Genomic DNA, 22,779 nt, shown 5'->3' on the forward strand with positions numbered 1-22,779 from the left:
TTACCCCTCCTCCCCTTTTGAAACACATTTGCAAGATGTTAACAAGTTCTCTTTTTTTCCCCATTTCAAATGTTAAATTAAAACTGTGTAAATCTTTCACTGGTAGATTTTTGCCAGCTGCTTGAAAAGCAGCTGGACAACATCTTGATCTCCCTCTACTAGCGACCTACTAGAGACCTTTTCATGATTGGCTGCCTCTAGGCTGCCTCTAAGCCAATGGGAGACATACCCATAAAACCCATAGTCTGAACGTCATAGACCCATACTCTGATTGATTGATTGATTGATTGATTGAAATATTCATTAACAGTTTGCAGAATTACAGTACATTTAAAGCACAACTCAATACAAAGACTGTTAACTGTGAGTGGACGACCCAATAAAGCATTACACTTGTTTACAAGAGGGTCCACCTTGTTCAATTCATCAAAGATTGCCGCAACGTGAAGTCGTATATACTCTGAGCGGAACAACGTGAAGCCAGGAGCTGAGGCAGAATCTGCGGCACACAAACTTATTATAGATGTTCATAAACGAGAGCTTGCTGCAGCTGGCAATTATGACCGAGTCATTCCTGTCTGTTTATTTGTTTATTTATTTATTTTCACATTCCACTTGTGTTTTTTGACAACTTTATTAAACGCTTTTTATTTTAGTGTTAACAAACTTCTTAACTCGTGTTGCATTCCAAAATATCATGTGATGCTAAAAACACTACTAAAATAAGTTACACAATATGACCTTAAGAATGTTAATTAAATGAGCTGTTTTGTGGACAGATACTAGGTTCATTGTTTACCTGGTATTCTAATAGTTTAAAATGTACAGAATGCTCTGTAGATAGCATATTGTGTAGTTAGGTGCTAGGTTCAATGTTTATCTGTTATGCTAGTTTATTTGAGGCACTCCACTTTTCACTATACTTATATGACTCTTTAACCTGTAATTGCTGACTAGGTCTCAAGTAATTAACTCTGGTTTTGCACTTGTAAGTCGCACTGGATAAGAAAAGCCTAAATTGTACATTGTCTATACATTATGTACCTCCTCTCTCCCCCTTCTCTATGTTCCTCTCAACACGTTGGCCCTCAGAGACAAGGCTCCGGGTCAGAGGGAATGTGACAATGCCATTGATGCCATCAACACATGTATCAGGGACATCGAGCAGGCCTCCATGTCCTCAGTCAGCCAGAACCTGGCCAGCAGGGACGACATCTCACTGGAGGCAAGAAACTCTATGCTCTCCCTCGGTTTCTCTGCTCACTTGTTTCACTCGGATACTTTTCATTTCCACTTGGATTCACACTCTCTTTCTCTTGCTCGCTTAACCTCTCTCTATTGATCTCCACTCTTTCTGTCTCCTTTTCTCCCATTCCCTCTCTCTTTCTCGCAGTCTCGTACTCTTCCCTTCCTTGCTTCTATCTCTCCCTATTTTTCTCCTTCTCTCATTCCATCTCTCAACCACCCTCTCTCTCACCTAGCTTGCTTTATCCTCATGTACAGTGTTCTATATATTAGACGGATAAGTCATTTGCAGTAGGTGTCATATTACACTTTAACCACACCACACCACAAATGTAATGACATTTTCCAACAGGAAAGCCCTTAATTCTTGTTCTACATAAACGCTTTGATCTGTGTCCCAAACAGATTCACAAGTCTGCCCATTTTGGCTAAACTCCATTTGGCCAGTACACCCGTCATCCGACATGATGGGAATGCTCTGCTGGCTGCACAACATGCTGATTTTAGCCCTGGAAACACATGCAGTGTTGAATTATGCACAATATCATTCACACAGTAGCAGCAGCAAAGCAACAAGCCACATGAAGTTTCAAACTCACGCCCGACACTCTGCCGCGTGGCGAGCTACAAAAACGTCCCTCTCTCACTTGTCGCTACCACACATGGATGCACATTTCACTTCAACAAGACTGTTGAGCAATACATCAACAGCGTCTCGGTGACTCTTGCTGACCATCTTTGGTCATTTTGTCAGGTGTCGGGTATCCGTTTGCATCTTCATGTAGCTGGCAGCGACTACATTAGGGGTAAAAAATGGTATAACCTACATTTATGTGGTGTTTTAAAACACATATCTTACTTTGTCGTGTGGCGGAAATATCAGATCTGCAAGCTCACTGTGTGTTGTGTTAAGCCGCGTTGTGGGCTTGTAGATCTGCTACTGTATTTTTGTTTAGCGCCCCTCAGACTAGAGACCAAAGGCTGATTGATCCCTCCTGTGTCACCAGGCTCTGCAGGACCAGCTGACGTCGACGGTTCAGGAGATCGGCCACCTGATCGACCCCGTCTCCACGGCAGCCCGAGGTGAAGCCGCACAACTGGGCCACAAGGTACCCTTTTCACTGTTTACCGTGTGTGTGTGTGTGCGCGTGTGCGTGTTAAAGCATCCATGTTTTATGATTTCATAAATAAGCCTAGCTAGTATTTGTGTTGTCAAATCTTAAAGTCTACATTCTACAAGCTCACAACCATGACATGGCTCCTAGCTGCCCTCCACCTTGAATTTTCAACAACAGTGGAAATGGAAATGCATGCAGACTGTTTTCTGCATAACCTGTATCCCATTGTAACCTTTGACCTTTGGGGTTCTCAGGTGACCCAGCTGGCGGGGTATTTTGAGCCTCTGACGGTGGCGTCGGTGGGAGTGACGTCCAGGCTGAGGGACCACCAGCAGCAGATGACCTTTCTGGACCAGACCAAGACCCTGGCTGAGTCGGCCCTACAGATGCTCTATGCTGCCAAGGAGGGCGGGGGAAACCCCAAGGTAACTAATATGTAATAATAATACAAGTAAGACGCGTAAACGCGGGAAGCGAACGAAGCTGTTGTGGCAGACACACACACACACACACACACACACACACACACACACACCTCTGTATCGGTCCAATTTCAGTTGCCCTCTGGTGGCGGGCGGGTGGTGTTACAGCGTGACACACAGACACACAGACACAGACAGTTTTGGCCAGCTTCTATAGTTAGTGCTCACTTCGTTCGCAATAATATATGTAAATATAGCTGCAAGCAGCGATAAAGCGGGACCAAGATAGAAGAAGAACAATGCGCAATAAGAACAACATGCACAAATGAGACTGACGAGCTGAGTTGTCGGTACCGGGATTTGAACTCACAACCTTGTGGACCGAAGGCGGGAGCTCTACTGACTGACCTACACAGAGACAATCAGTGAATACATTGTAAACTGTAAAACCATTTACTGATTTGGTAACAAGAAGGTGTGTCCTCATTTTGGGCATGTCTTTATCCATTACTACAGTGTGTTTTCACGCACAGTTAAAGTGTGTGTGTGTGTGTGTGTGTGCCTGCCTGCCTGCCTGCCTGCCTGCCTGCGTGCGTGCGTGCGTGCGTGCGTGCGTACAAACTTCTCTTTGTGTGTGTGTGTGTGCGCGTGCGTGCGTGCGTGCGTGCGTGCGTGCAAACTTCTCTTTGTGTGTGTGTGTGTGTGTGTGTGCGTGCGTGCGTGCGTGCGTGCGTGCGTGGCTGCATGCGTGTGTGTGTTAGGCAGACATTCGTTCATAACCATGGATTTGGATTGAAGATCATCTCTTTAGTTTTTGTGGTGTTTAACATAAGGTGGCAATTATCACACCAGTCTTTAAAGTTATTGATCTCACTGATATAGCCCACAACAATATGTACAAATAAGACTGACAAGCTGAGTTGTCAGTAGCTGGATTTGAACACACAACCTTGCGGTCCAAGGGCAAGAGCTCGACTGACTGAGCTACATGGAGACAATCAGTTACTCCATTGTTAACAGGAAAATCATTCAGTGTTTGTTCAGCATAAGTACTCAAACTTTAGTGTGTGTGTGTGTTTGTGTGTGTGCGTGCGCGCGCAATTTTCATTGGCTCATAAAAACTTCATTTTTTCACTTAGAAAAAATGTGCTACGATTATTTGTCCGTATATGTCCAAAGTTCACGTGTAGAAGTTTTCGTGCATTTTGAGCAAAGATTCTGGGAGACGTTACATTTTAACTGTTTTTCATATAATTCAAAATGGCGGGTGATCTAAAGGTCAGAGGTCAAAAGTCAGAACACGAAAGTTGTTCGGCATGAGGAGACACATATGTGTATCAAAGTGTCATTGCCAACGGTCAAACGGTTCATGAGATATGCACGTTCAAAGTTTGCAAGTTTGCAAGTTTTGCATCAATTGAGTGTTATAGCGCCACCATTTGGCCAATCATGATGGGATTCGCATAGTAAAGTGACATAAGCATGTGTGTGTATTAGAGGCAGAAGAATAATTTTCACAAAACAGCAATTTTCATTGGCTCATAAAAACTTCATTTTTTCACTTAACAAAAATGTGCTACGATTATTTGTCCGTATAGGTCCAAAGTTCACGTGTAGAAGTTTTCGTGCATTTTGAGCAAAGATTCTGGGAGGAGTTACATTTGAACTGTTTTTCAAATAATTCAAAATGGCGGGTGATCTAAAGGTCAGAGGTCAAAAGTCAGAACTCGGAAGTTGTTCGGCATGAGGAGACACATATGTGTATCAAAGTGTCATTGCCAACGGTCAAACGGTTCATGAGATATGCACGTTCAAAGTTTGCAAGTTTTGCAAGTTTTGCATCAATTGAGTGCTATAGCGCCACCATTTGGCCAATCATGATGGGCTTCACATAGTCACCGTTTGGCATGGTCCTCTATCATGTTGACAAGTTTTGCGCAAACCGACTGCACGGTTCAGTCAGAACAGCTATTTTTGGCAGAAGGAGAATAAAATAAAGTACTGATCATATAATTCAAAATGGCGGGTGATCTAAAGGTCAGAGGTCAAAAGTCAGAACACGAAAGTTGTTCAGCACGAGGAGACGCATATGGGTATCAAAGTGTCATTGCCAACGGTCAAACGGTTCATGAGCTATGCACGTTCAAAGTTAGCATTTTAAATTGAGCACTATAGCGCCACCATTTGGCCAATGGTCTTGGGCGTCGCATATTCACCGTTTGGCATGGCCCTCTACCAGATTACCGCGTTTCGCGAAAACCGACTGCACCATTCAGTCAGAACAGCTATTTTTGGCGGAAGAAGAAGAAGAAGAAGGAGAAGGAGAAGAAGAAGAAAAATAAACACAAAAACAAATAGTGACCAAAGTCACTGCGTGACTTCTTGGTCCCTAATAAGGAGGGCGGGGGGAAGGTGCAGAATAATGTATAATAATAATATATGTAATAACAGGAGGAAACCCCAAGGTACATACGTAAAAGTAATATATGTAATAAGTCACTGTCGGGCAGAAACCAAGGTATTTCAACCTTTTATGTTTCTTTTCCCTCAATCAGAGGTTCTCAAACTTTTCCGTGCCAATTAAGGGACCCCCAAAATCATTATATGTATTTGGCTGCAGACCCCCTCGCAAAAATATATCTATTCAAAGCTTGTGATGCTATATTGTACTCCTCCAATATAATGTAACCGATATGGAACCTGACATGATGTCCTAATGCCCCCCACAGGCGTACCATACCCATGACGCCATCGCAGAGGCCGCCCAGCTCATGAAGGAGGCGGTGGATGACATCATGGTCACTCTGAACGATGCTGCCAGCGAGGTGGGCATGGTGGGGGGAATGGTGGACGCCATCGCTGAGGCCATGAGCAAGGTGGGTGCCGTTCGCTCACCATAACCACTTAAACCCTCCAAATGTATAAAACTGGACCTGCAGTGCAATATTAAGTAATTAAGGTTATATGAGCTGTGAATGCGTGTGTATATTTGTGTGTTTGTGAGTGTGTGCCTGTGGTTTGTGGCCATTTATATCATAATGTGCATAATTATGAAGTGATACCAGTGTGTGTATTTTGTATTGTACTGGTGATGATATAGTTTAAAGGGGTTCAATGAAAGCTGACTCGTTACTGGGTTATTGTATGCGTAATTTAGGTTGTTCCTGGTCGGCTGCCATTTTCGAATGAAGCTGAACAATAATATTCCAATGATAAAAGTGTGTGTGTGTGTGTGTGTGTGTGTGTGTGTGTGTGTGTGTGTGTGTGTGTGTGTGTGTGTGTGTGTGTGTGTGTGTGTGTGTGTGTGTGTGTGTGTGTGTGTGTGTGTGTGTGTGTGTGTGTGTGTGTGTGTGTGTGTGTGTTCCTCCCACAGTTGGATGATGGTACACCGTCGGAGCCTGAGGGTTCGTTTGTGGACTACCAGACCAACATGGTCAGATACTCCAAGGCCATCGCGGTCACTGCTCAGGACATGGTACGATGACACCCATAACTAAATGACCAAAGTCATAACAGATTAGCTGCTATAATCACTCATCAATTTAAAATCACACCTGTGTGAAGTGAACGGTGCAACCGTAGTGTGTGGGGGTCCCCGGGCGAGCCTTCCCACGTTATCGTGTTGCAACTTTCCGTGCTCATCCGTGCTGGAGCCTGGGACGCGTAGACAGACAGACAGACAGACAGACAGACAGACAGACAGACAGACAGACAGACAGACAGACAGACAGACAGACAGACAGGCATGCATGCATGCATGCATACATGCATACATGCATACATGCATACATGCATACATGCATACATGCATACATGCATACATGCATACATACATGCATACATACATAGGGACACACACACATAGGCACCGCTCAAAAATGACTGCCATCTTGACATCTAGTCCGGCAGCCAACTGGCTTCTTTTGTTTAAAGTGGGAAATTTGGTTATATAGTTATTTTTATTGGCCTAAAATATTGTCTATATACCGGTACATACATTCATGAATCCACTTGCTGACCGGCTGTCGGTATTGAGACATTTCTTTATAGGGAGATAGGCCTATATGTGACCATACCATTTACATCCTAAGTGCAAGATTTTCAAAATTTCATTATGCTTTATGTAGCATGTGACATGTCAAACTAAGGAGTTTTCATGATTCTGAATCCATTCCAAGCATTAGTTTTGCACAAAAAACACTGTTAATGGTATGTTCACATATAAACCCCTATAAAACAAATTGCTCAATACCGACAGCGGTTAGCAAGTGGATTCATGAATGTATATAGACAATATTTTAGGCCAATAAAAAAACTATATAACAAATTTCCCACTCCACACCCCCGGCTGACGGACTAATCTGAGAAAATGTCAACATCAAGTAGTTTCCTAATATTTGGCTTTCAAAATCACCTGACTAAATGGACTAGAGCTGTTTTTGAGACTTACTACCATTTTGGCTGCTGCAGGTTTTAGCAACAGACCCTTTGATGAATCCCTTTTTATTAGCATATCGTTGCTGTCAGGCAAAAACCTCTTAACTCCATAGTTTTTCTATCACAGATTTTGTGGTTTTTCATAAACTAATGTCCAGGCCTAGTTGATCGTACTACAGCGTCATGCAAAAGCATCACAATTTGCAGATCCACAAGTGTGAAATGTTGTTCTTTTACTGCTATTGTTTTTATTTGAATCCTGAAAAGTACGTTTTGGACATATGACGTTTCCACCTGACAGAGACGATATTGTTGCTGTAATTTTGAGTTTCTGTACTGACGTGTGGCTCATCTTCCTGTCAGATGACCAAGTCCGTTACGTGTCCTGATGAGTTGGGGAGCCTGGCCTCCCAGGTGACGGCTGATTACAGCCAGCTGGCGCTACAGGGAAGAATGGCCGCTTACACTGCTGAGCCAGAGGAGGTAAGACACACACACACACACACACGCGCGCGCACACACGCACACACGCACACACAGAGACAGCTGAGCCAGAGGAGGTAAGACACGTGTACTGGCTGACGGACAGACACTCATGCACACTGTGACAAACTTTCAGAAGAGCTACTCTGTTGCTCACTTCAGTACAGGTCTGAAGAAGAGCTCATCTACAGTATGCAGCTCAAACGTGAGGAATAAACCACTGAAAGGAGTTTATAAGTGTGTGAACTATTTTCTTTTTAGTTTGGCACCTGAGCTGGGTTGGATGAGTGTCTATTAGAGACGGATACAGAATCATCAAAACAATAACTAAAGGGTTAGCATCTATACAGTATACTAGCTAGAGCACCCCATTGGTGAGCCGTCCACTTGGTCAGATGTGTGGGCCGTGAACATTTAGATTTTCAAGTGGGCCCTGATCCAAAAAGGTTTTTTTCTTAAAATGCTGTGAATACAGGTGGCACAGTTGTATAGTGCTGTTGCCTCAGAGCTAGAAGGTCCTGGGTTCGATTCCCGCTCGGGACGATGTGGGTGCTGGCGGTGTGTTTCCTCCTCCGCGAAAGGGCCTTTCTGTGTGGAGTTTGCATGTTCTCCCCGTGTCCCCAAGGGTACTGTAGGTACCCTCACAAAAAACATGCAGTAATCCTGGTCTCTAAACTGCCTCCCCCTGGCCAGCCGGGGCGCCTGATGGAGGAGAAAGGAACTGGTTGGAATAACGTGTTCCTTCCACGTGCTACGTCCAACCATGGAAACTCCCCCCTGTCAGGTGTAAAGGAGCAACTTGGACACTCATGCACGAAGGAAGCATGAGTTCAAGTCCGTTGCTGAGGGTGTGTAGAGCCCAGCAATACATTAGATAATTGACACAGGGGTGAAAAAATGGGTTACAAAATCGTGGGATAAAAAAATTATATATATATATTTTTTTTAAATGCTGTGAATACAGCCCATTCCATGTATCTTTAAAACAACAAATTTTGGTTCAATCCCGTGCAATCAATCCATTGTATAAGAAGAGGTATCACGTTTTAAAACAAAATTCCAATACCATTCCAGCAGCAGCATATCTGCAAGTGGGACTAAAAAGTGGGACTTCGACAATGCATATAAATTATCATAGAGTTGTTTATGCATGCACGTATTAAAGTGCACTTATCTAACCCTTTGTAGCCAGGCAAGGCAGCTCACAATTCACAAAGTCTTGACTTTGTAGCATGTATACTCTCATACCGGTATACAGGTACCAGGAGGATGGGCGTATCTGTAATGTTTTGTCTGTCCTGCATGCAGATTGGGGTCCAGATAAAGAGCCGGGTCCAGGACCTGGGCCATGGATGTATCTACCTGGTGCAGAAGGCAGGATCGGTGCAGGTCACCCCATCAGACGGCTATACCAAGAGAGAGCTCATCGAGTGTGCCCGCGCTGTCACCGAGAAGGTACTGTTAACACACTAAAGGTCATTACACACTGGCGAATTAGCGACGCGATTTATTCGTGCGAATAATTCGCCTTTTTTTAAAACCAATTGAAGTCAATGCAAGCTTCCACATCAGTGGCGAATGTGCGAATGTGCGAAAATGCGACCGGTTTCGCTCTTTATTTGTTCGCTCCGGTGTTCGCTCCGGTGTCGAATTTTTAATTCGCGTCGCTAATTCGCCAGTGTGTAATGACCTTAAGACCTGAGGCGCATTCTACAAATGACTTCTAAATCAGTACGATTTTTTACAAACTTCCCTATATATATATATATATATATATATACACACACTTCGTGCTTTACTTTCCTCTTTACATAAATGATGTATTGGGTAGGTTGTCTTATATTGTTGTTTTGCTCCCGGCCTTTACTAGTGTCTTCATAAAAGAGTTGTATAAAGTTCAAGTAATAAATCACAAAATGTCAAATTCCTGCTAGTCGTTCCAAACTGTTCTCTTATGCACAGGAAACGCCAATGTGTGTTTTTCTGTTTTCTCAAATAGAGTGCTGCAGACTCACTCAATTGTCCGGCATAATCTTAATACTCACCCCTTCAGACTCAACCTCAGCCCATCTCCCTTTACCTATAGATGTTATGACCTTGGTCATCTGTTCTCATGTTTTTGTTACTTAGGCTTGTTTTTCTTGACCACAATGTAATTTAGATAGCATGTTATGTAGACAGATGCTACTGTATGTAATGTTCACCTGGTATCCTTTAGTTTGAATGTACAGATAATCTTTTCATAGTATATTGTTTTTGGACTGATGCTAGGTTCTTGGGTTACCTCTAATCCTATATTTTACTGAGGCATTACACTGTCTCTCTGTATTCATGTTTACCTCGCTCTTTGTAAGTCGCACTGGATAAAAGCGTCTACTAAATGCCTAAGTCTTAAGTACTGTACTTAAGTACAATCTTGAGGTACTTTTACTTTACTTTATTTCAGCAAATATTGTACCTTTTTGTAATAATGTTTGTAGATCTTGATTGTTTATTAGTAGTAGTAGTAGTAGTGGTAGTGGTAGTAGTAGAAAACATGCATTAACCAATTAAGCCTATTTTATACTTCAACTATTCAAAAACATCTGATCTATAAGCTCAGCTGTATCATTTTGATGACGATGCTTTTGTATTTTTAAACCCCAGCATCCATATTTGTGGGGAAACCTGTCATAGAAAATAGCAGATCGACAAGCTCAGCTATTTTCAGCGAAAGCTTTCCCCCGACAATAATAGAAAACTGACAACACACTAGTATAAAGCCCTGAGGGACTCCACTCAACCATATGGGGTTTAAGCGGTTAAGTGAAAAAAGCTCTTCTTCCACCACAGTTTTTAGTCAATCCAATCACGATCGAGTGAAAGTACATCATTTATGAGCAACGATGTGCAGACTGAATGAAGCCTCCTCCCCTCATTAATAACTCATGCAGGAGCTGTTAAAGTTCACCCCAAGTGGCTCCGCTGTCCGACAGGCGCATCAATAACCTCCTATAAGGCTTAGGACTGCATCGCTCTCTTCACGAACAAAGATGTTTAGCTCAGGATGAAAGCCTGTGTAATGAAATCTGTGTAATGCCCGTGATTCGAGCCCGCTTCTCTGGGATGCGTAGGACACTAGAGCCTAACATCTTAACCCCCTGTGGCCCGATTCTACAAATGCCTTGTAAAACAGTCGTTCTCAAACTTTTTCGTGTCAAAATGATATGTATTTGGCCGCAAAATATGTTGTGCCAGGGATCCCCAGAAGAGAAGATTTGTGTTAAAAAACAATTGCAAAAATTGCTATTTTTGAGATCCTCTGTTCTAAATCCTATTTGAGTTTGAACTCAAATCCAAGAGAGCCAAGAGGGAATCCCTGTTTATCCTGGGGAGATATTATCTGGCAATACTAGTCGACTCGTCAACCAGGTATCCTACCTGACACCGGGATCTAAATGTCTCAATGGAAGAATAGAGAGTGCACCTCCAACCACAGTGGTTGGGGTTAATTTAACTATGAAAACCTGCAAAACCTGTCAGTCGCGCTAAAACCTGTCAGTCAGTCCATCCGTCTGTCCGCCCGGCCTCATGACACGCTCCATATATGGCTGTCAGTCCGTCTCCATTTATGAAGATCACAACACTGACCTCATCACACCCTGGATAGCCATACATGGAGAAGACTGGATCATCACCTAGATCTGTATATATGGAACCGGCCAGCAGCTCTACATCTGACCTCAAACCTCAAACCCTTCAATCTCCATATATGGAGCTGACCTGACATTCCATATGTTGATTCTTCCCCACACCACCCGTCCCTCCTCTTCGATGTCTCCCTTTTTACTGATACCTGTCCATTCAAACTCTAGACGGGCCGCCCCAAAGTTATTAGCGCAGCCGTGCCTGGCAGCCGGCGAAAACTAGAGTTTTCAACAGGCCTGCTCTACCTGGGCCCTAACTGGGCTGGCCCGAGGCCCCGCCTGGCCTTACTAATTAGCACACATGTTACGCCCTACCTGGCCCGATTTGTTTTTAAAAAAAGAAAGAAATCGGCATTCTCAGACCTGTTGTTTCAGAGCGAGTTACCGTGTGGGGGTCCCCAGGGGGTCCCTCTACTGTACTGTACTGTCACACCCAAAAACATCATAGTTAAAACATTTAAAAAAACGCTACGACACACAAAGCTTCGTATAGGAGTGGTTGCACCACTCAAAAATAATTTCCGGATTGCAGCTTTGTGATATGTATGTTAATGTGTTGATATTGGCATGGGGATAGAAACAAGGGCCTATTCTGTATTCATCACGTTTCTTATTTGCTTGATTTGCAGGGCCCTCACTGACTCTTCCATCCATTACGGCATTTATTCTAGATTTCTCTTAAATCTTATTTTTTTCTAATTTGCGATAGGGCCCCTCTCGCATCTACAGTTAATTTACTTCCCCTTCCAGTCATAGATCTGAGAGGGAATCCAATTGACTGAAACTAATTGACAAATCATCAGTCCACTGACTGGGGTGATGATGCAGCTAGAAGCGGTGCTGATATTATTCTGTCACAGCAAGATTTGCTGTCGGGTAGAAACCATATTTCAACTCGTAAAAGTCATGAAAAAGTCGTGAAAATAGCCGATCTGCGAGCTCACAACGTGTCAAGTTGCGTCACGTGAGTTTGCAGATTGGCTTTTTTCAATTATTTTGATACATTTAGAAAGTGAAAGTGGATTTTAATTTAACCAAGAGCTTATGACATATAATCAAATAACCTGTGGATCCAATGAAGTGAAATAATCTCTTCATTGGATCCACAGGTTCTTTCCTTTCCCTCATGCTGTGAAATGTAAAGGTTTTGGAAATAAATGGTTTCCACCCGACAGCGAAGAATTGATCAACTCCTCTAGCTACGCTTCTTTGGTTTCTTAAATGAGAGATCCATCAAACTCAATGGGCATGTGGTCGTAAACAAGGAGTGGAATCATTCCTCCAAATCCTAAATGATTACTTTTTCCACTGCTGTTGACTTGGAGAGATGCATGTCCTATATCAAATCAGTTTAACCATGCAATTAAGTACAACAGTGTCGCGCTGAAAAAATAGCAGATTTAGAAGCTCACAATGCGTTGCATTACCGGCGTAATTAAGAATATAGGCCAGGGCTATTTTTGAGAATTTCGGCCTACTGTCCAAAATTGGGACGCCACAGCCTTCACCTAGTTTTCACTCAAATATATTTGAGTGAAAATATATATTTTCTGCCAAAACACTTAGTTAAAACGTATTTGATGTCTAATTACTCTAATAAACCAAGTCTTTGTAACTATAGTGCTGGTCTCAGCAGTAACTTAAGCAGTCAAGTTTTCCTCACATACATATCCACCATCATATCATATCGGATGTCATGCATTCTTTGAACCTACATGTGTCAGCAATAAAGTCTTTCCTCATAGGAGCTATTTAATTTAATCAAATAAATGTGTTTGGTGTTGCTAATAACTCTAGTGTGTGTGTGTGCGCGTGCGTGCGCGTGTGTGTGCGTGCGTGTGTGCGCGTGCAGGTATCTCTGGTGTTGTCAGCCCTCCAGGCAGGTAACAAGGGCACCCAGGCGTGCATCACGGCTGCCAGTGCTGTCTCTGGCATCATCGCTGACCTGGACACAACCATCATGTTCGCCTCCGCCGGCACGCTCAATGCGGAGAACGACGAGTCCTTCGCAGACCACAGGTGAGACTGGAACTCTGTGTGTGTTGGTATTACTACAGTAGTTCCCAACCTGAGATCAGTGAGTTAGAGGTACCTCAGTCCAAATGTGAAAACATGTTGCATAAAATCATATGTTAGCGTGCGTGCGTGACGGACGTACATGTGCGTGTGTGTGTGGTCTCAGTTTTGTCTGAATTCTTGTAGGCTTACACTTATGTAGCAGATCTACAAGCTCACAAGGCCGGACTTTTAGCAATTGATGGGTAAATGGCCCAGTCCCCCCTCTCTCTCCCCTCTCTCTCTCGAAAGCAATTGAATGGACTGCTGGGTGTTGAAGGGTAGGCTACTTTTTGTTTTTGCGGGTCGTGGGTCGTGCGGGTCGATGATTCATATATTTTTTTGCCGGGTGGGTTGGTGCGGGCTGGCTCCCGCCGCGGGGCGGGACGGGTGAGGTTATGAAAAAAAGCTGGCACGCGCATCACTACTATGTAGGGTTTTCTGCCACTTCACCTCAGGGCTCCCTTGTTTAACAGATCATCACATCAACTCCAAGCCGACTGAAGCTGACTGATGTCGGCTTGGATGCACTGCTGTGCATGAGACATCCCATGTGCATAGTTTACTGTGTGTGTGCGTGCACGCGCGCACGTGCAAGAGATGGAGTGATATATGTTGACAGAGACAAATACAGAAGTTAAGCCCGCCCGGGGCTGACAGGGAGACATATTGGCTGTAGAGTAAGGTGTGTGTGAAACAGGGTGACGCATTGGCTGTAGAACAGGGAGGTGGAAATCAGGGATCACAAATCACCCTCGTCATCCTCAGGGTGAGGAAGGCAGACGGAAGGCAGTCCCGCACCAAACACTTCACTCAGGGGGAGGGGTCCTTCAACCATGACTTATCCACTTCTGGGAGGAGTTGCATATTCTGTTCTTCACCAATTTTGTCCTGCCAGTGAGTCAAACTGCAGGCTGCGACTATAGTATGAACTAGAAAAAGTGCCCTTCTGGGCACAGGTCTCCACCAGGAGGATAGGACTGTGTGTGTGTGATGTTTGGCAAAATGTGTAGGAGCAATGTGTGTGTGTGTGTGTGTGTGTGTGTGTGTGTGTGTGTGTGTGTGTGTGTGTGTGTGTGTGTGTGTGTGTGTGTGTGTGTGTGTGTGTGTGTGTGTGTGTGTGTGTGTGTGTGTGTGTGTGTGTGTGTGTGTGTGTGTGTGTGTGTGTGTGTGTCGCGGCTTGGCCTGTTGTAGCGCCACCATGAGGCTGATTTGAAAACGGTCAAGTGGCATTTCTTCCAAAGCCTAGTGGGAATATGCATGCACAGTTTCACCACAATCGGACGCTGCGTTGAGTAGTTGTGGCGATTTGTACAAAACGGGTACAAAGCGGGCTACTCCTGAAAAGTTTAGAAGCCAATCGTAGCCAATGAGGGTGGATTCTGAGAAATCAAACAAACCCGTCCTGATCACATGACTATGGAGAGCATGTGTACCGATTTGCGTGAAATTTGGATAAAATCTGAAGGAGTAATATTAGAAAATGTGTTTTACATATGTCGGCCTCCTGGTGGCGCTATAAAGAGCAGATGTGAAAAATTCCAGGCAAGGGTTTTTCCTTGGCTTCTAGGGAGTTGGCATACAACGTTATTCACAGATCCGTGCAGTTAGAGGTAAAAACTCTTTTCGGCCAATTATAGCGCCACCATGAGGCTCAGTTGAACATTTTCATGTGGAATTTCTTCCTCTGCCTAGTGGGAATGTGCGTGCACAATTTCACGGAAATCACACGATGTGTTCATGATTTGCAGCATTTTGTTTGAAACTGAGCACTCCTGCAAACTTTGGAAGCCAATCTTAGCCAATCAGGATGGAGTCTGAGAAATCTGAAAGACCTATTTTGTTGAATGGCTCTAGAGAGACTGTGTACCAATTTGCGTGTTGTTTGGATAAAATATGTAGGTGTACTGTCCAAAAACTTGTTTTGCACAAAGCGGCCTTCTGGTGGCGCTATAACAGGCCGTTCTGGACATTTTGGGGCAGAGGTTCATCGTTGGCATCCATGGAGTGTGTGTGCAAAATTTGGCATCGACCGGGTTAACGGTGCCGGAGATTAGCTGTTCACACACGGACGGACGGACACACGGACGGACGGACACACGGACACACGGACACACGGACACACGGACGGACGGACGGAGTGCAAAACATACTCTCTCCCCATGCCTTCGGCCTGGTGGAGACAATAATAACCCAGATACGGTATATGTTCCTGCCACAGGTCCCATGTGAGGGTTGTAGTGACCTGAAATGGTATTATGGTAGATTAGATTCAGCTATTTAACCACTTTAAACATGGCGTTAATTGTGGAATCACTTGATCAGACAGAATCTGCAGCAGATGTCTGGAGACTACAACAGGTGGGGAGTTTATTTGATTTATTCCTTTGAGATTTTTTGGGGGGCTTTTATGTCTTTATTGATAGGACAGAAGGTTTACAGGAAATGGGAAGAGAGAGATGGGAGGTGACATGCAGCAAAGCTCATCGGGATTCAAACCTGCGACGCCTGTCGGGCTGCACCAGCAGCCTAGTTGCCCGGACCGCTACCCTAGCCATCCTGGTTCCTTTTGTCATCCCGAATTAAAGATGGTTATTAATCCGTGCTTGGTGTACCAGAGATAACATGGTGTCTCATCCCCTGTCCATCGCGCAGGGAGAACATCTTGAAGACGGCCAAGGCCCTGGTGGAGGACACCAAGATGCTGGTGTCGGGTGCAGCCTCCGGCCAGGACAGGCTGGCGCAGGCCGCCCAGTCCTCCGCTAAGACCATCACCCAGCTCACTGATGTGGTCAAGCAGGGTGCTGCCAGCATCGGCGCCGACGACCCGGAGACACAGGTCAGACCACCAACTCACCCATGTCCATCGTCACCAAACATCACTTTTAACCACTTTACAACAGTGCTGTCAGAAGCAGCTCTATAAGGTTGTAGACTGGCTTTTTTCACCATGTGAAATCGTTGTACAACAATGTATGAAATAAGGCTCAACCATTAAACCCTATAGCCTATACTTTGTTGACCAGGGTCCCCCAGGAGTGTATAGTAGGTCCCCTCCTTTTTTCTTTCTAGTCTACACCAAAAGTTGGTGCACTGAAGACATTTAATGTCTTCAGTGAAAAAAGCTGATATACAAGCTCGCAATGCTTCGCAAAACACACTGTCTTCCAGTGGAGGTTTTGTGTTGTAGTGGGAACCCCTTTTGGTGTTTTAAACATTATGTTATAATTTAGCTATTGAAAAATAGCAGATCTACAAGCTCATAGCGCGCCACCGAGTGGCGCGCTACGAGCTTGTAGGTCTGCTATTTTTGAAAAATTGTGAAAATATTTATTTCAGAAAACTGGAGGATTTAGAAGATTTTTTTTTATTTATTTCGAGGTCAGGCCTAAATGGGTTTTAATGTTATCATTATCAGCCTACGGTTGTACCCTTTGGGAGTTTGTTCAATGTTGACGCTGAAAGCGCCCCGTCTCTCTCTGTCCTGTCAGGTTGTTCTCATCAACTCTGTGAAAGATGTGGCCAAAGCTCTGGCAGAGCTCATCAGTGCCACCAAGTGTGCAGCTGGCAAGGCTGCAGACGACCCTTCCATGTACCAGCTGAAGAGCGCTGCCAAGGTACCACGCTAGCACTGTACTGGTGATACTCATTATGACCCAGTGGTTCTCAAAGTGGGGTCCAGGGGGTCCCCAACTTTGTTTTTAATATAGCATAAAATCACCCTATATTCACCCTATATACTTCGGCTATATTTAAAACCACAAGCTCTTTCGACATTTTTTGAAAATGGCTGATCTACAAGAGCTTGTATTACTATTTTCTAAAATCTTGAAAGAAATGCGAAACAAACAAACAAAAAATTCAAACACAAATATTGTATTGGGAGTCCCTGACACCAAACCTTTTCAGATGGTGGTCCACAGCCAAATTGATATCAAGTTGGGGGTACTTGACATGAAAATGTTTGAGAACCACTGCTCACTGGCCAAAGTTGTCTGTAACAGAAGCTGCGCTGCACTGCCCCCTAGTGATGATGTTTTTGTTTGTTTTTGTTTTGGCAAAATAGAAAGATGAACTTGTTCATCTTACTTTTACAGAGAATGCATCTGTTCCCTATTATGTTATCCCCCCCTGCTTTTATACTAAATGGCATTTTTATGTTGAAATATTTCAATTTCAGAAAAAACAAACTGCTTTATTTTTAAACATTTTGTGTTCTGTTGTACTACAAACTGTAATTAGGGATAGTTAGTTAATCAATTCTGATTTTGCTAATCGATTCTGGTTCTTAACAATTCCCCATTTCAGTCCAAAATGGTAAAAATAATATTGTCCTTCTTGTAAAGTGTTAAGGTGGTTGCACACCGGCCGCGTTTTCGGAAAACCGATGGAGAAACGCCGCTAAAAATCCGAATTCGCATCCGATTCGCGCCCGGTGTGTGGAGACCTTAACAGTAACTAACTATGTAAGTAAATAGTATTTACTATTACTAGTACAAACAAAAAGGAGTACCTGAGAATGAATTAGAGCCAATGCTGAAACGTTTAAATCAACTAAACTATTGTTAACACTGTGTCCACACGTCCTCTCAAATAAAACCGTGGGGTGCCTCAGACGTGTGGACACGTATTTAGGTCATTTTTAATTATATAAAACGGAATCGCTGAAATACCTTTTTTGACAGCGGCCGTTGCTAGGCAACGCCTTGCTCGTCCTTCCCGGAGCTGTTTTGATGCACACACAGCCAATCACTTCCTGGTTCACGGGTCGACAAATCTTGCTATAATCTCTCTAAATCTACGGCGCTGTCCGTGGTTTTGATCAGAACGGCGATGTTCTAATTTCTGACTTCATCATGCATCTCGTTTAGAATATTAACACTTCTAAAGAGAGACTTTTTAGCGCTAGATAGTTTTGGGGATAAATGGAAGGCAAGGCTTTTCAGAGTATAATCTGCTTGGCAGTCTAGCGCCTTTATTCAGAAAGATTCCTGGGCAAAAATGGTGTTAAATTAATAATCATCAACTTTAAGAAATTGAATGATTAGTAACCTCATATGTTTATTCCCTGACAGCACAATGTTTAGCAGTTAAAGTTTGCTTTATTTATTTTTATGTAATAAAGTTGTTTTTATGCTGTTTCTGTAAAATTACTTTGAGTACCTAGAAAAGTGCTATATAAATTGTATATTATTATCTATAGGAAACCTACGGGACGCTTAACTGATTTAGGATTTTACGGATTCTGATTCCCTCTTTTGTATGGGTATCCATCCAGTACCCACCGATTTGGTTCCTACTTGGAGCCGAATGTGGATACCCAACCCTAACTGTAATATCCCATAACCCAGTTGGTTCCAGGATCCTTGGCAGAAGAACCTGGAATGGTTACCCCCCATAGCTCTGATCTTAATCATGTCCTGGTGAGCATTTATTAAGAAAGAAAGGCATGGTGTGTGTAATATAATTGAGATCCCATAATAAACCCCCCTCCCATTGACAAAACCATTAATCAGTAGCACCACCCCTCCCTGCCTTCACAAAACCAGTATGCACCAGTAAACCTAAAGATGGGACCCACCAAAGTCGATAAGAGTTTGAAACAACTTGAAACAAGGACGCTTTCCGATGTCAAAATGAGTCATTGCGGTCACGAGGGTCTCAGGTGAGACCTACAACATTTTTGTTCGCAATAGACACTTCCTGTTGAGAAGTTAGACCCCTATGTTCCAGGTTGTTTGAAAGGACACCCTAAAAATACTGCATGTCAACTCATTACAGTTCCAGGTTAACTGACTCACTCATCAAGGTATCATTTACATGTAATACATCTCCCTTTTTATTTTATTCTAGTCCTTTCTAGAATTTCACTCTATTTTTAATTTTGTATCCTTTTTTTTTCTTTTCTTACAAGGGAGCTGTTCTTGCATTTCCCCTTACAATGTAAATGGACATTGTACTGTATTATATACAAATTACTTACTAAAATAGTAAAACTTTACAGTACTGTTTTTCAACCATATATCCAAGTCCAGTACATAAATAATAGTATTGTCATTTTGAGTCAGAACATTACTCATAAAAGGGAGCTTTCAATTCCAGTGTTTCTTTACTACTAGATGACAATATCGACACATTCGATATCTCAAAAGCTGGCTGTTGATAGATTGAAAGTGTACCTCCTAATGAAATCATTGTCTGGGATTTCAAGCTCATGGAAACGATCTTTCACTTTTGGAGTTGAGGTTGAGAAAAGGTAAAGTGTTAATTTGGCAATTGGCACATGTCAGCATAATCATTGAACAATATTTGTTTTATTTCAGTGTCCTTAGATTAGTCTTGATTTGGACATAATGTTCTAAAAAGTGTTGGTCTAACTCTGTAGGGTGGATGCAGGGTACGAGATTCAAAAGACGATGTACACTCATGATTTCACTTTGCTTCCTTTGCCACTTTTAGCCATAGATCATTACACATAGGTCTGGGTAAATTAAAGATGTAGGTAGTTTGCTACCACCCATACTGAAAGTGTGTTTAATATGCCTGCATAAATGCTTAAATACATTACACATCTATAATGAAGTCAGATTCAACATGGGTGACAGGCTGCCATAAAACATATTCTCTCTAACAACGATGCAAAAAGAAAAACAATCTTCAGGTTTTGGGTCACTGATATGGAAAAATGTGGAACCATATTTTAGTCATTTTCGTGCTGCTTCCAAGAGTGTTCCTAGTCTCCGTATTGTTCAGTTCTTGCCCACAGTGTGGCAATAAATACATACAATTACAATCAGACGATCATATTCAACAAGTCAAATTGTTGTGCATTTATAGTAGAATGTGATCATCTGATTGTGATTAGGGCTTTTCACATGGTAAGCGACAACTAAAGACGAGAGAGCAGATACGGTGTCGTGGGCAATCTGATGGGCAGATTGGACGCACTCCAGTGAAACTGTGGCGTTCGTGCTCATTCTACGCACCTGCGACAAGAGCTGGATAGTGGTCAAGTGTTTTTTTTCTGCGTGATGCTCAGGACAATGATTTGACACAGCTGAAGCAGTCGTAGATCGACTGCTGTTTACTCAATGAGCACTTGTCCGTAATGTGTATTCACATTAGAAGCGCAGTATGACCCTGCTGATCCAAGATAGAACGCAGGCATTGTGTTGCTCCCTCCCTATTGTGTGATTCATTAATCCCATATGCTGTAGGCAATAACTGAAGGATGCAGACACAGGAGCCACGCTGGACCGGTTGATAGGGGCAGCCATAGCTGAATGGGTAGAGAGGCCATCCGGGAATCGGAAGGTCCCCTGTTCGCCCTCCGGTCTTAACCCCTAACTGCTCCCTGGGTGTTGTATTAATGGCACCCACTGTTCCTTAACTATTTGGATGGGTTAAATGCAGAGGACAAATTTCACTCGCAGTTTGTACAATTGTACTGTGACAATAAATACCCCAAAGGAGTAGGGAGTCGGACAAAATCATAGGCTATCTTAATGCATGAGATCAAACTGGTTTCCTGTCCATTCTGTGTCCCGCCTCCTGTGTCATGTCCAGGTGATGGTGACCAACGTGACGTCCTTACTGAAGACTGTCAAAGCTGTGGAGGACGAGGCGACCAGAGGAACCAGAGCTCTGGAAGCCACCATAGAGTGCATCAAACAGGAACTGACGGTATGGAGGGAGGGAGGGAGGGAGGGAGCGGTGGATGGATGGATTGGTGGGTCGATGGATTGATGGGTGGTTGATGTATATTAACACTTTGATTGCTACAGAATCTCCCCAGGCCTATTTTGATGTTGCTACCGTTTAACATTGCACAAAGGCCTTGTTCGGGGGCCCACAGCAAAATGTTCTCTTATAGCGAGAATCACACGCATACATCAAAAGAAAGCTGAACTTGTCCACTTCAATTTAAAAAATACATTTTGATTTTACCATGTTCCATTCTGGAGATATTGACCTTTTTGCAACACCTGCATTTGCCTGGAAGTGGTTATCTTGAACAGCGAGCAGAGTTATGGATGGTTTAAAGTCAGAGACATTGACAGGCAGATCCTGAACCCAATAAATATCCTATACATCCTATACACCGAATGAAAGCCCTGAATGTGTACTTTTACGAGGAAAACAGTACACATTGATCCCATCTACAGTTAGACAGTAATTGGTTATTGAATGCAGCTTGTGCCCACCAGATAACTTCAGAGAAGACATGGACGTGAACTCCTCAATATTCACAAAATAAGGCCTATAGCGACATATAAATACTATATACCGTATGAAACAGAAGACGCTCTGCTTAAAAAAGGAAAAAAATTCTACTGTAATAATAAAAAATCACACCCCTGTGAAGTGAGCGGTGCAACTCTACTTCTCTACTTATTCACTACAGCTCGCTATATACGGACTGAGACAGAAAGTCATGTAAACCTTTTATTTACAGTTTGGTCTGTAAACTTCTACTGTAATAATAAAAATCACACCCCTGTGAAGTGAGCGGTGCAACTCTGTTCTCTACTTATTCACTACAGCTCGCTATATACGGACTGAGGCAGAAAGTCATGTAAAGCTTTTATTTACAGTTTGGTCTGTAAACTTCTACTGTAATAATAAAAATCACACCCCTGTGAAGTGAGCGGTGCAACTGTTCTCTACAGTTGCGCGGTGCAACTGTAGAGAACAGGGCCCTCTTTGAAACGGGTCCCCAGGTTAAAGATATATTTCCATACACTTTGTGAACCCCTTTGTTTACCCAGCTCATCTGTGTATAGTCTTAAGAGTCTTATCTAGATGCTGACTCGGGGAAAGGCTTATCTCCATTAGTTTAATAGTTTCAGTGATTAGCAGGCTTTCTTATCAGCATCCCCTCAGGGGGTGCACCCAGAGACCCATGCAGACACACAGCATGAGAACCCAGCACATTAACTCTAGACAACTTACAGTTGGAGGCCATCGATATTGTCCTTTTCTTTTTGCTGAGGTTTGCGTGATCTGCGCAAAAGGACAGTTAACCCATTTTGGGCGGGAACCCCTTTTGGTGTTTTAAACATTATGTTATAATTTAGCTATTGAAAAATAGCAGATCTACAAGCTCGTAGCGCGCCACCGAGTGGCGCGCTACGAGCTTGTAGGTCTGCTATTTTTTCAGGATTTAGAAGGATTTTTAAAAGTTTTGAGGTCAGGCCTAAATGGGTCAAATGATAAGGGACAATATCGGTGGCACCCAACTGTACCGCCTGTGTCTAAGTCATACTGTAACTAATTAGCTTATTAAAAGTTTGTACCTTGTTTTTGTGCTAAATTGGCAGCTACTGAGGACAT

The 22,779-nt window shown here is 43.2% G+C and overlaps 1 protein-coding gene across 4 annotated transcripts in view; it reads left to right on the forward strand.

The window, feature by feature from the left end:
* Positions 1 to 22,779, forward strand: part of tln2a (talin 2a) — a 204,692-nt gene that overhangs the window by 167,806 nt on the left and 14,107 nt on the right. For all 4 annotated transcript variants that reach the window (XM_079496146.1, XM_079496148.1, XM_079496147.1 and 1 more), the window contains 11 exons: positions 1,093 to 1,225; positions 2,253 to 2,354; positions 2,618 to 2,788; positions 5,515 to 5,661; positions 6,159 to 6,260; positions 7,586 to 7,705; positions 9,014 to 9,160; positions 13,244 to 13,410; positions 16,102 to 16,285; positions 16,938 to 17,063; positions 21,013 to 21,129. In XM_079496146.1, the coding sequence (XP_079352272.1) occupies positions 1,093 to 1,225; positions 2,253 to 2,354; positions 2,618 to 2,788; positions 5,515 to 5,661; positions 6,159 to 6,260; positions 7,586 to 7,705; positions 9,014 to 9,160; positions 13,244 to 13,410; positions 16,102 to 16,285; positions 16,938 to 17,063; positions 21,013 to 21,129 (1,516 nt within the window). The remainder of the gene's footprint in view (positions 1 to 1,092; positions 1,226 to 2,252; positions 2,355 to 2,617; positions 2,789 to 5,514; positions 5,662 to 6,158; positions 6,261 to 7,585; positions 7,706 to 9,013; positions 9,161 to 13,243; positions 13,411 to 16,101; positions 16,286 to 16,937; positions 17,064 to 21,012; positions 21,130 to 22,779) is intronic.

This window comes from Electrona antarctica, assembly GCF_951216825.1.
Source record: "Electrona antarctica genome assembly, chromosome: 3".
In the NCBI taxonomy this organism is placed as follows: Eukaryota; Metazoa; Chordata; class Actinopteri; order Myctophiformes; family Myctophidae; genus Electrona; species Electrona antarctica.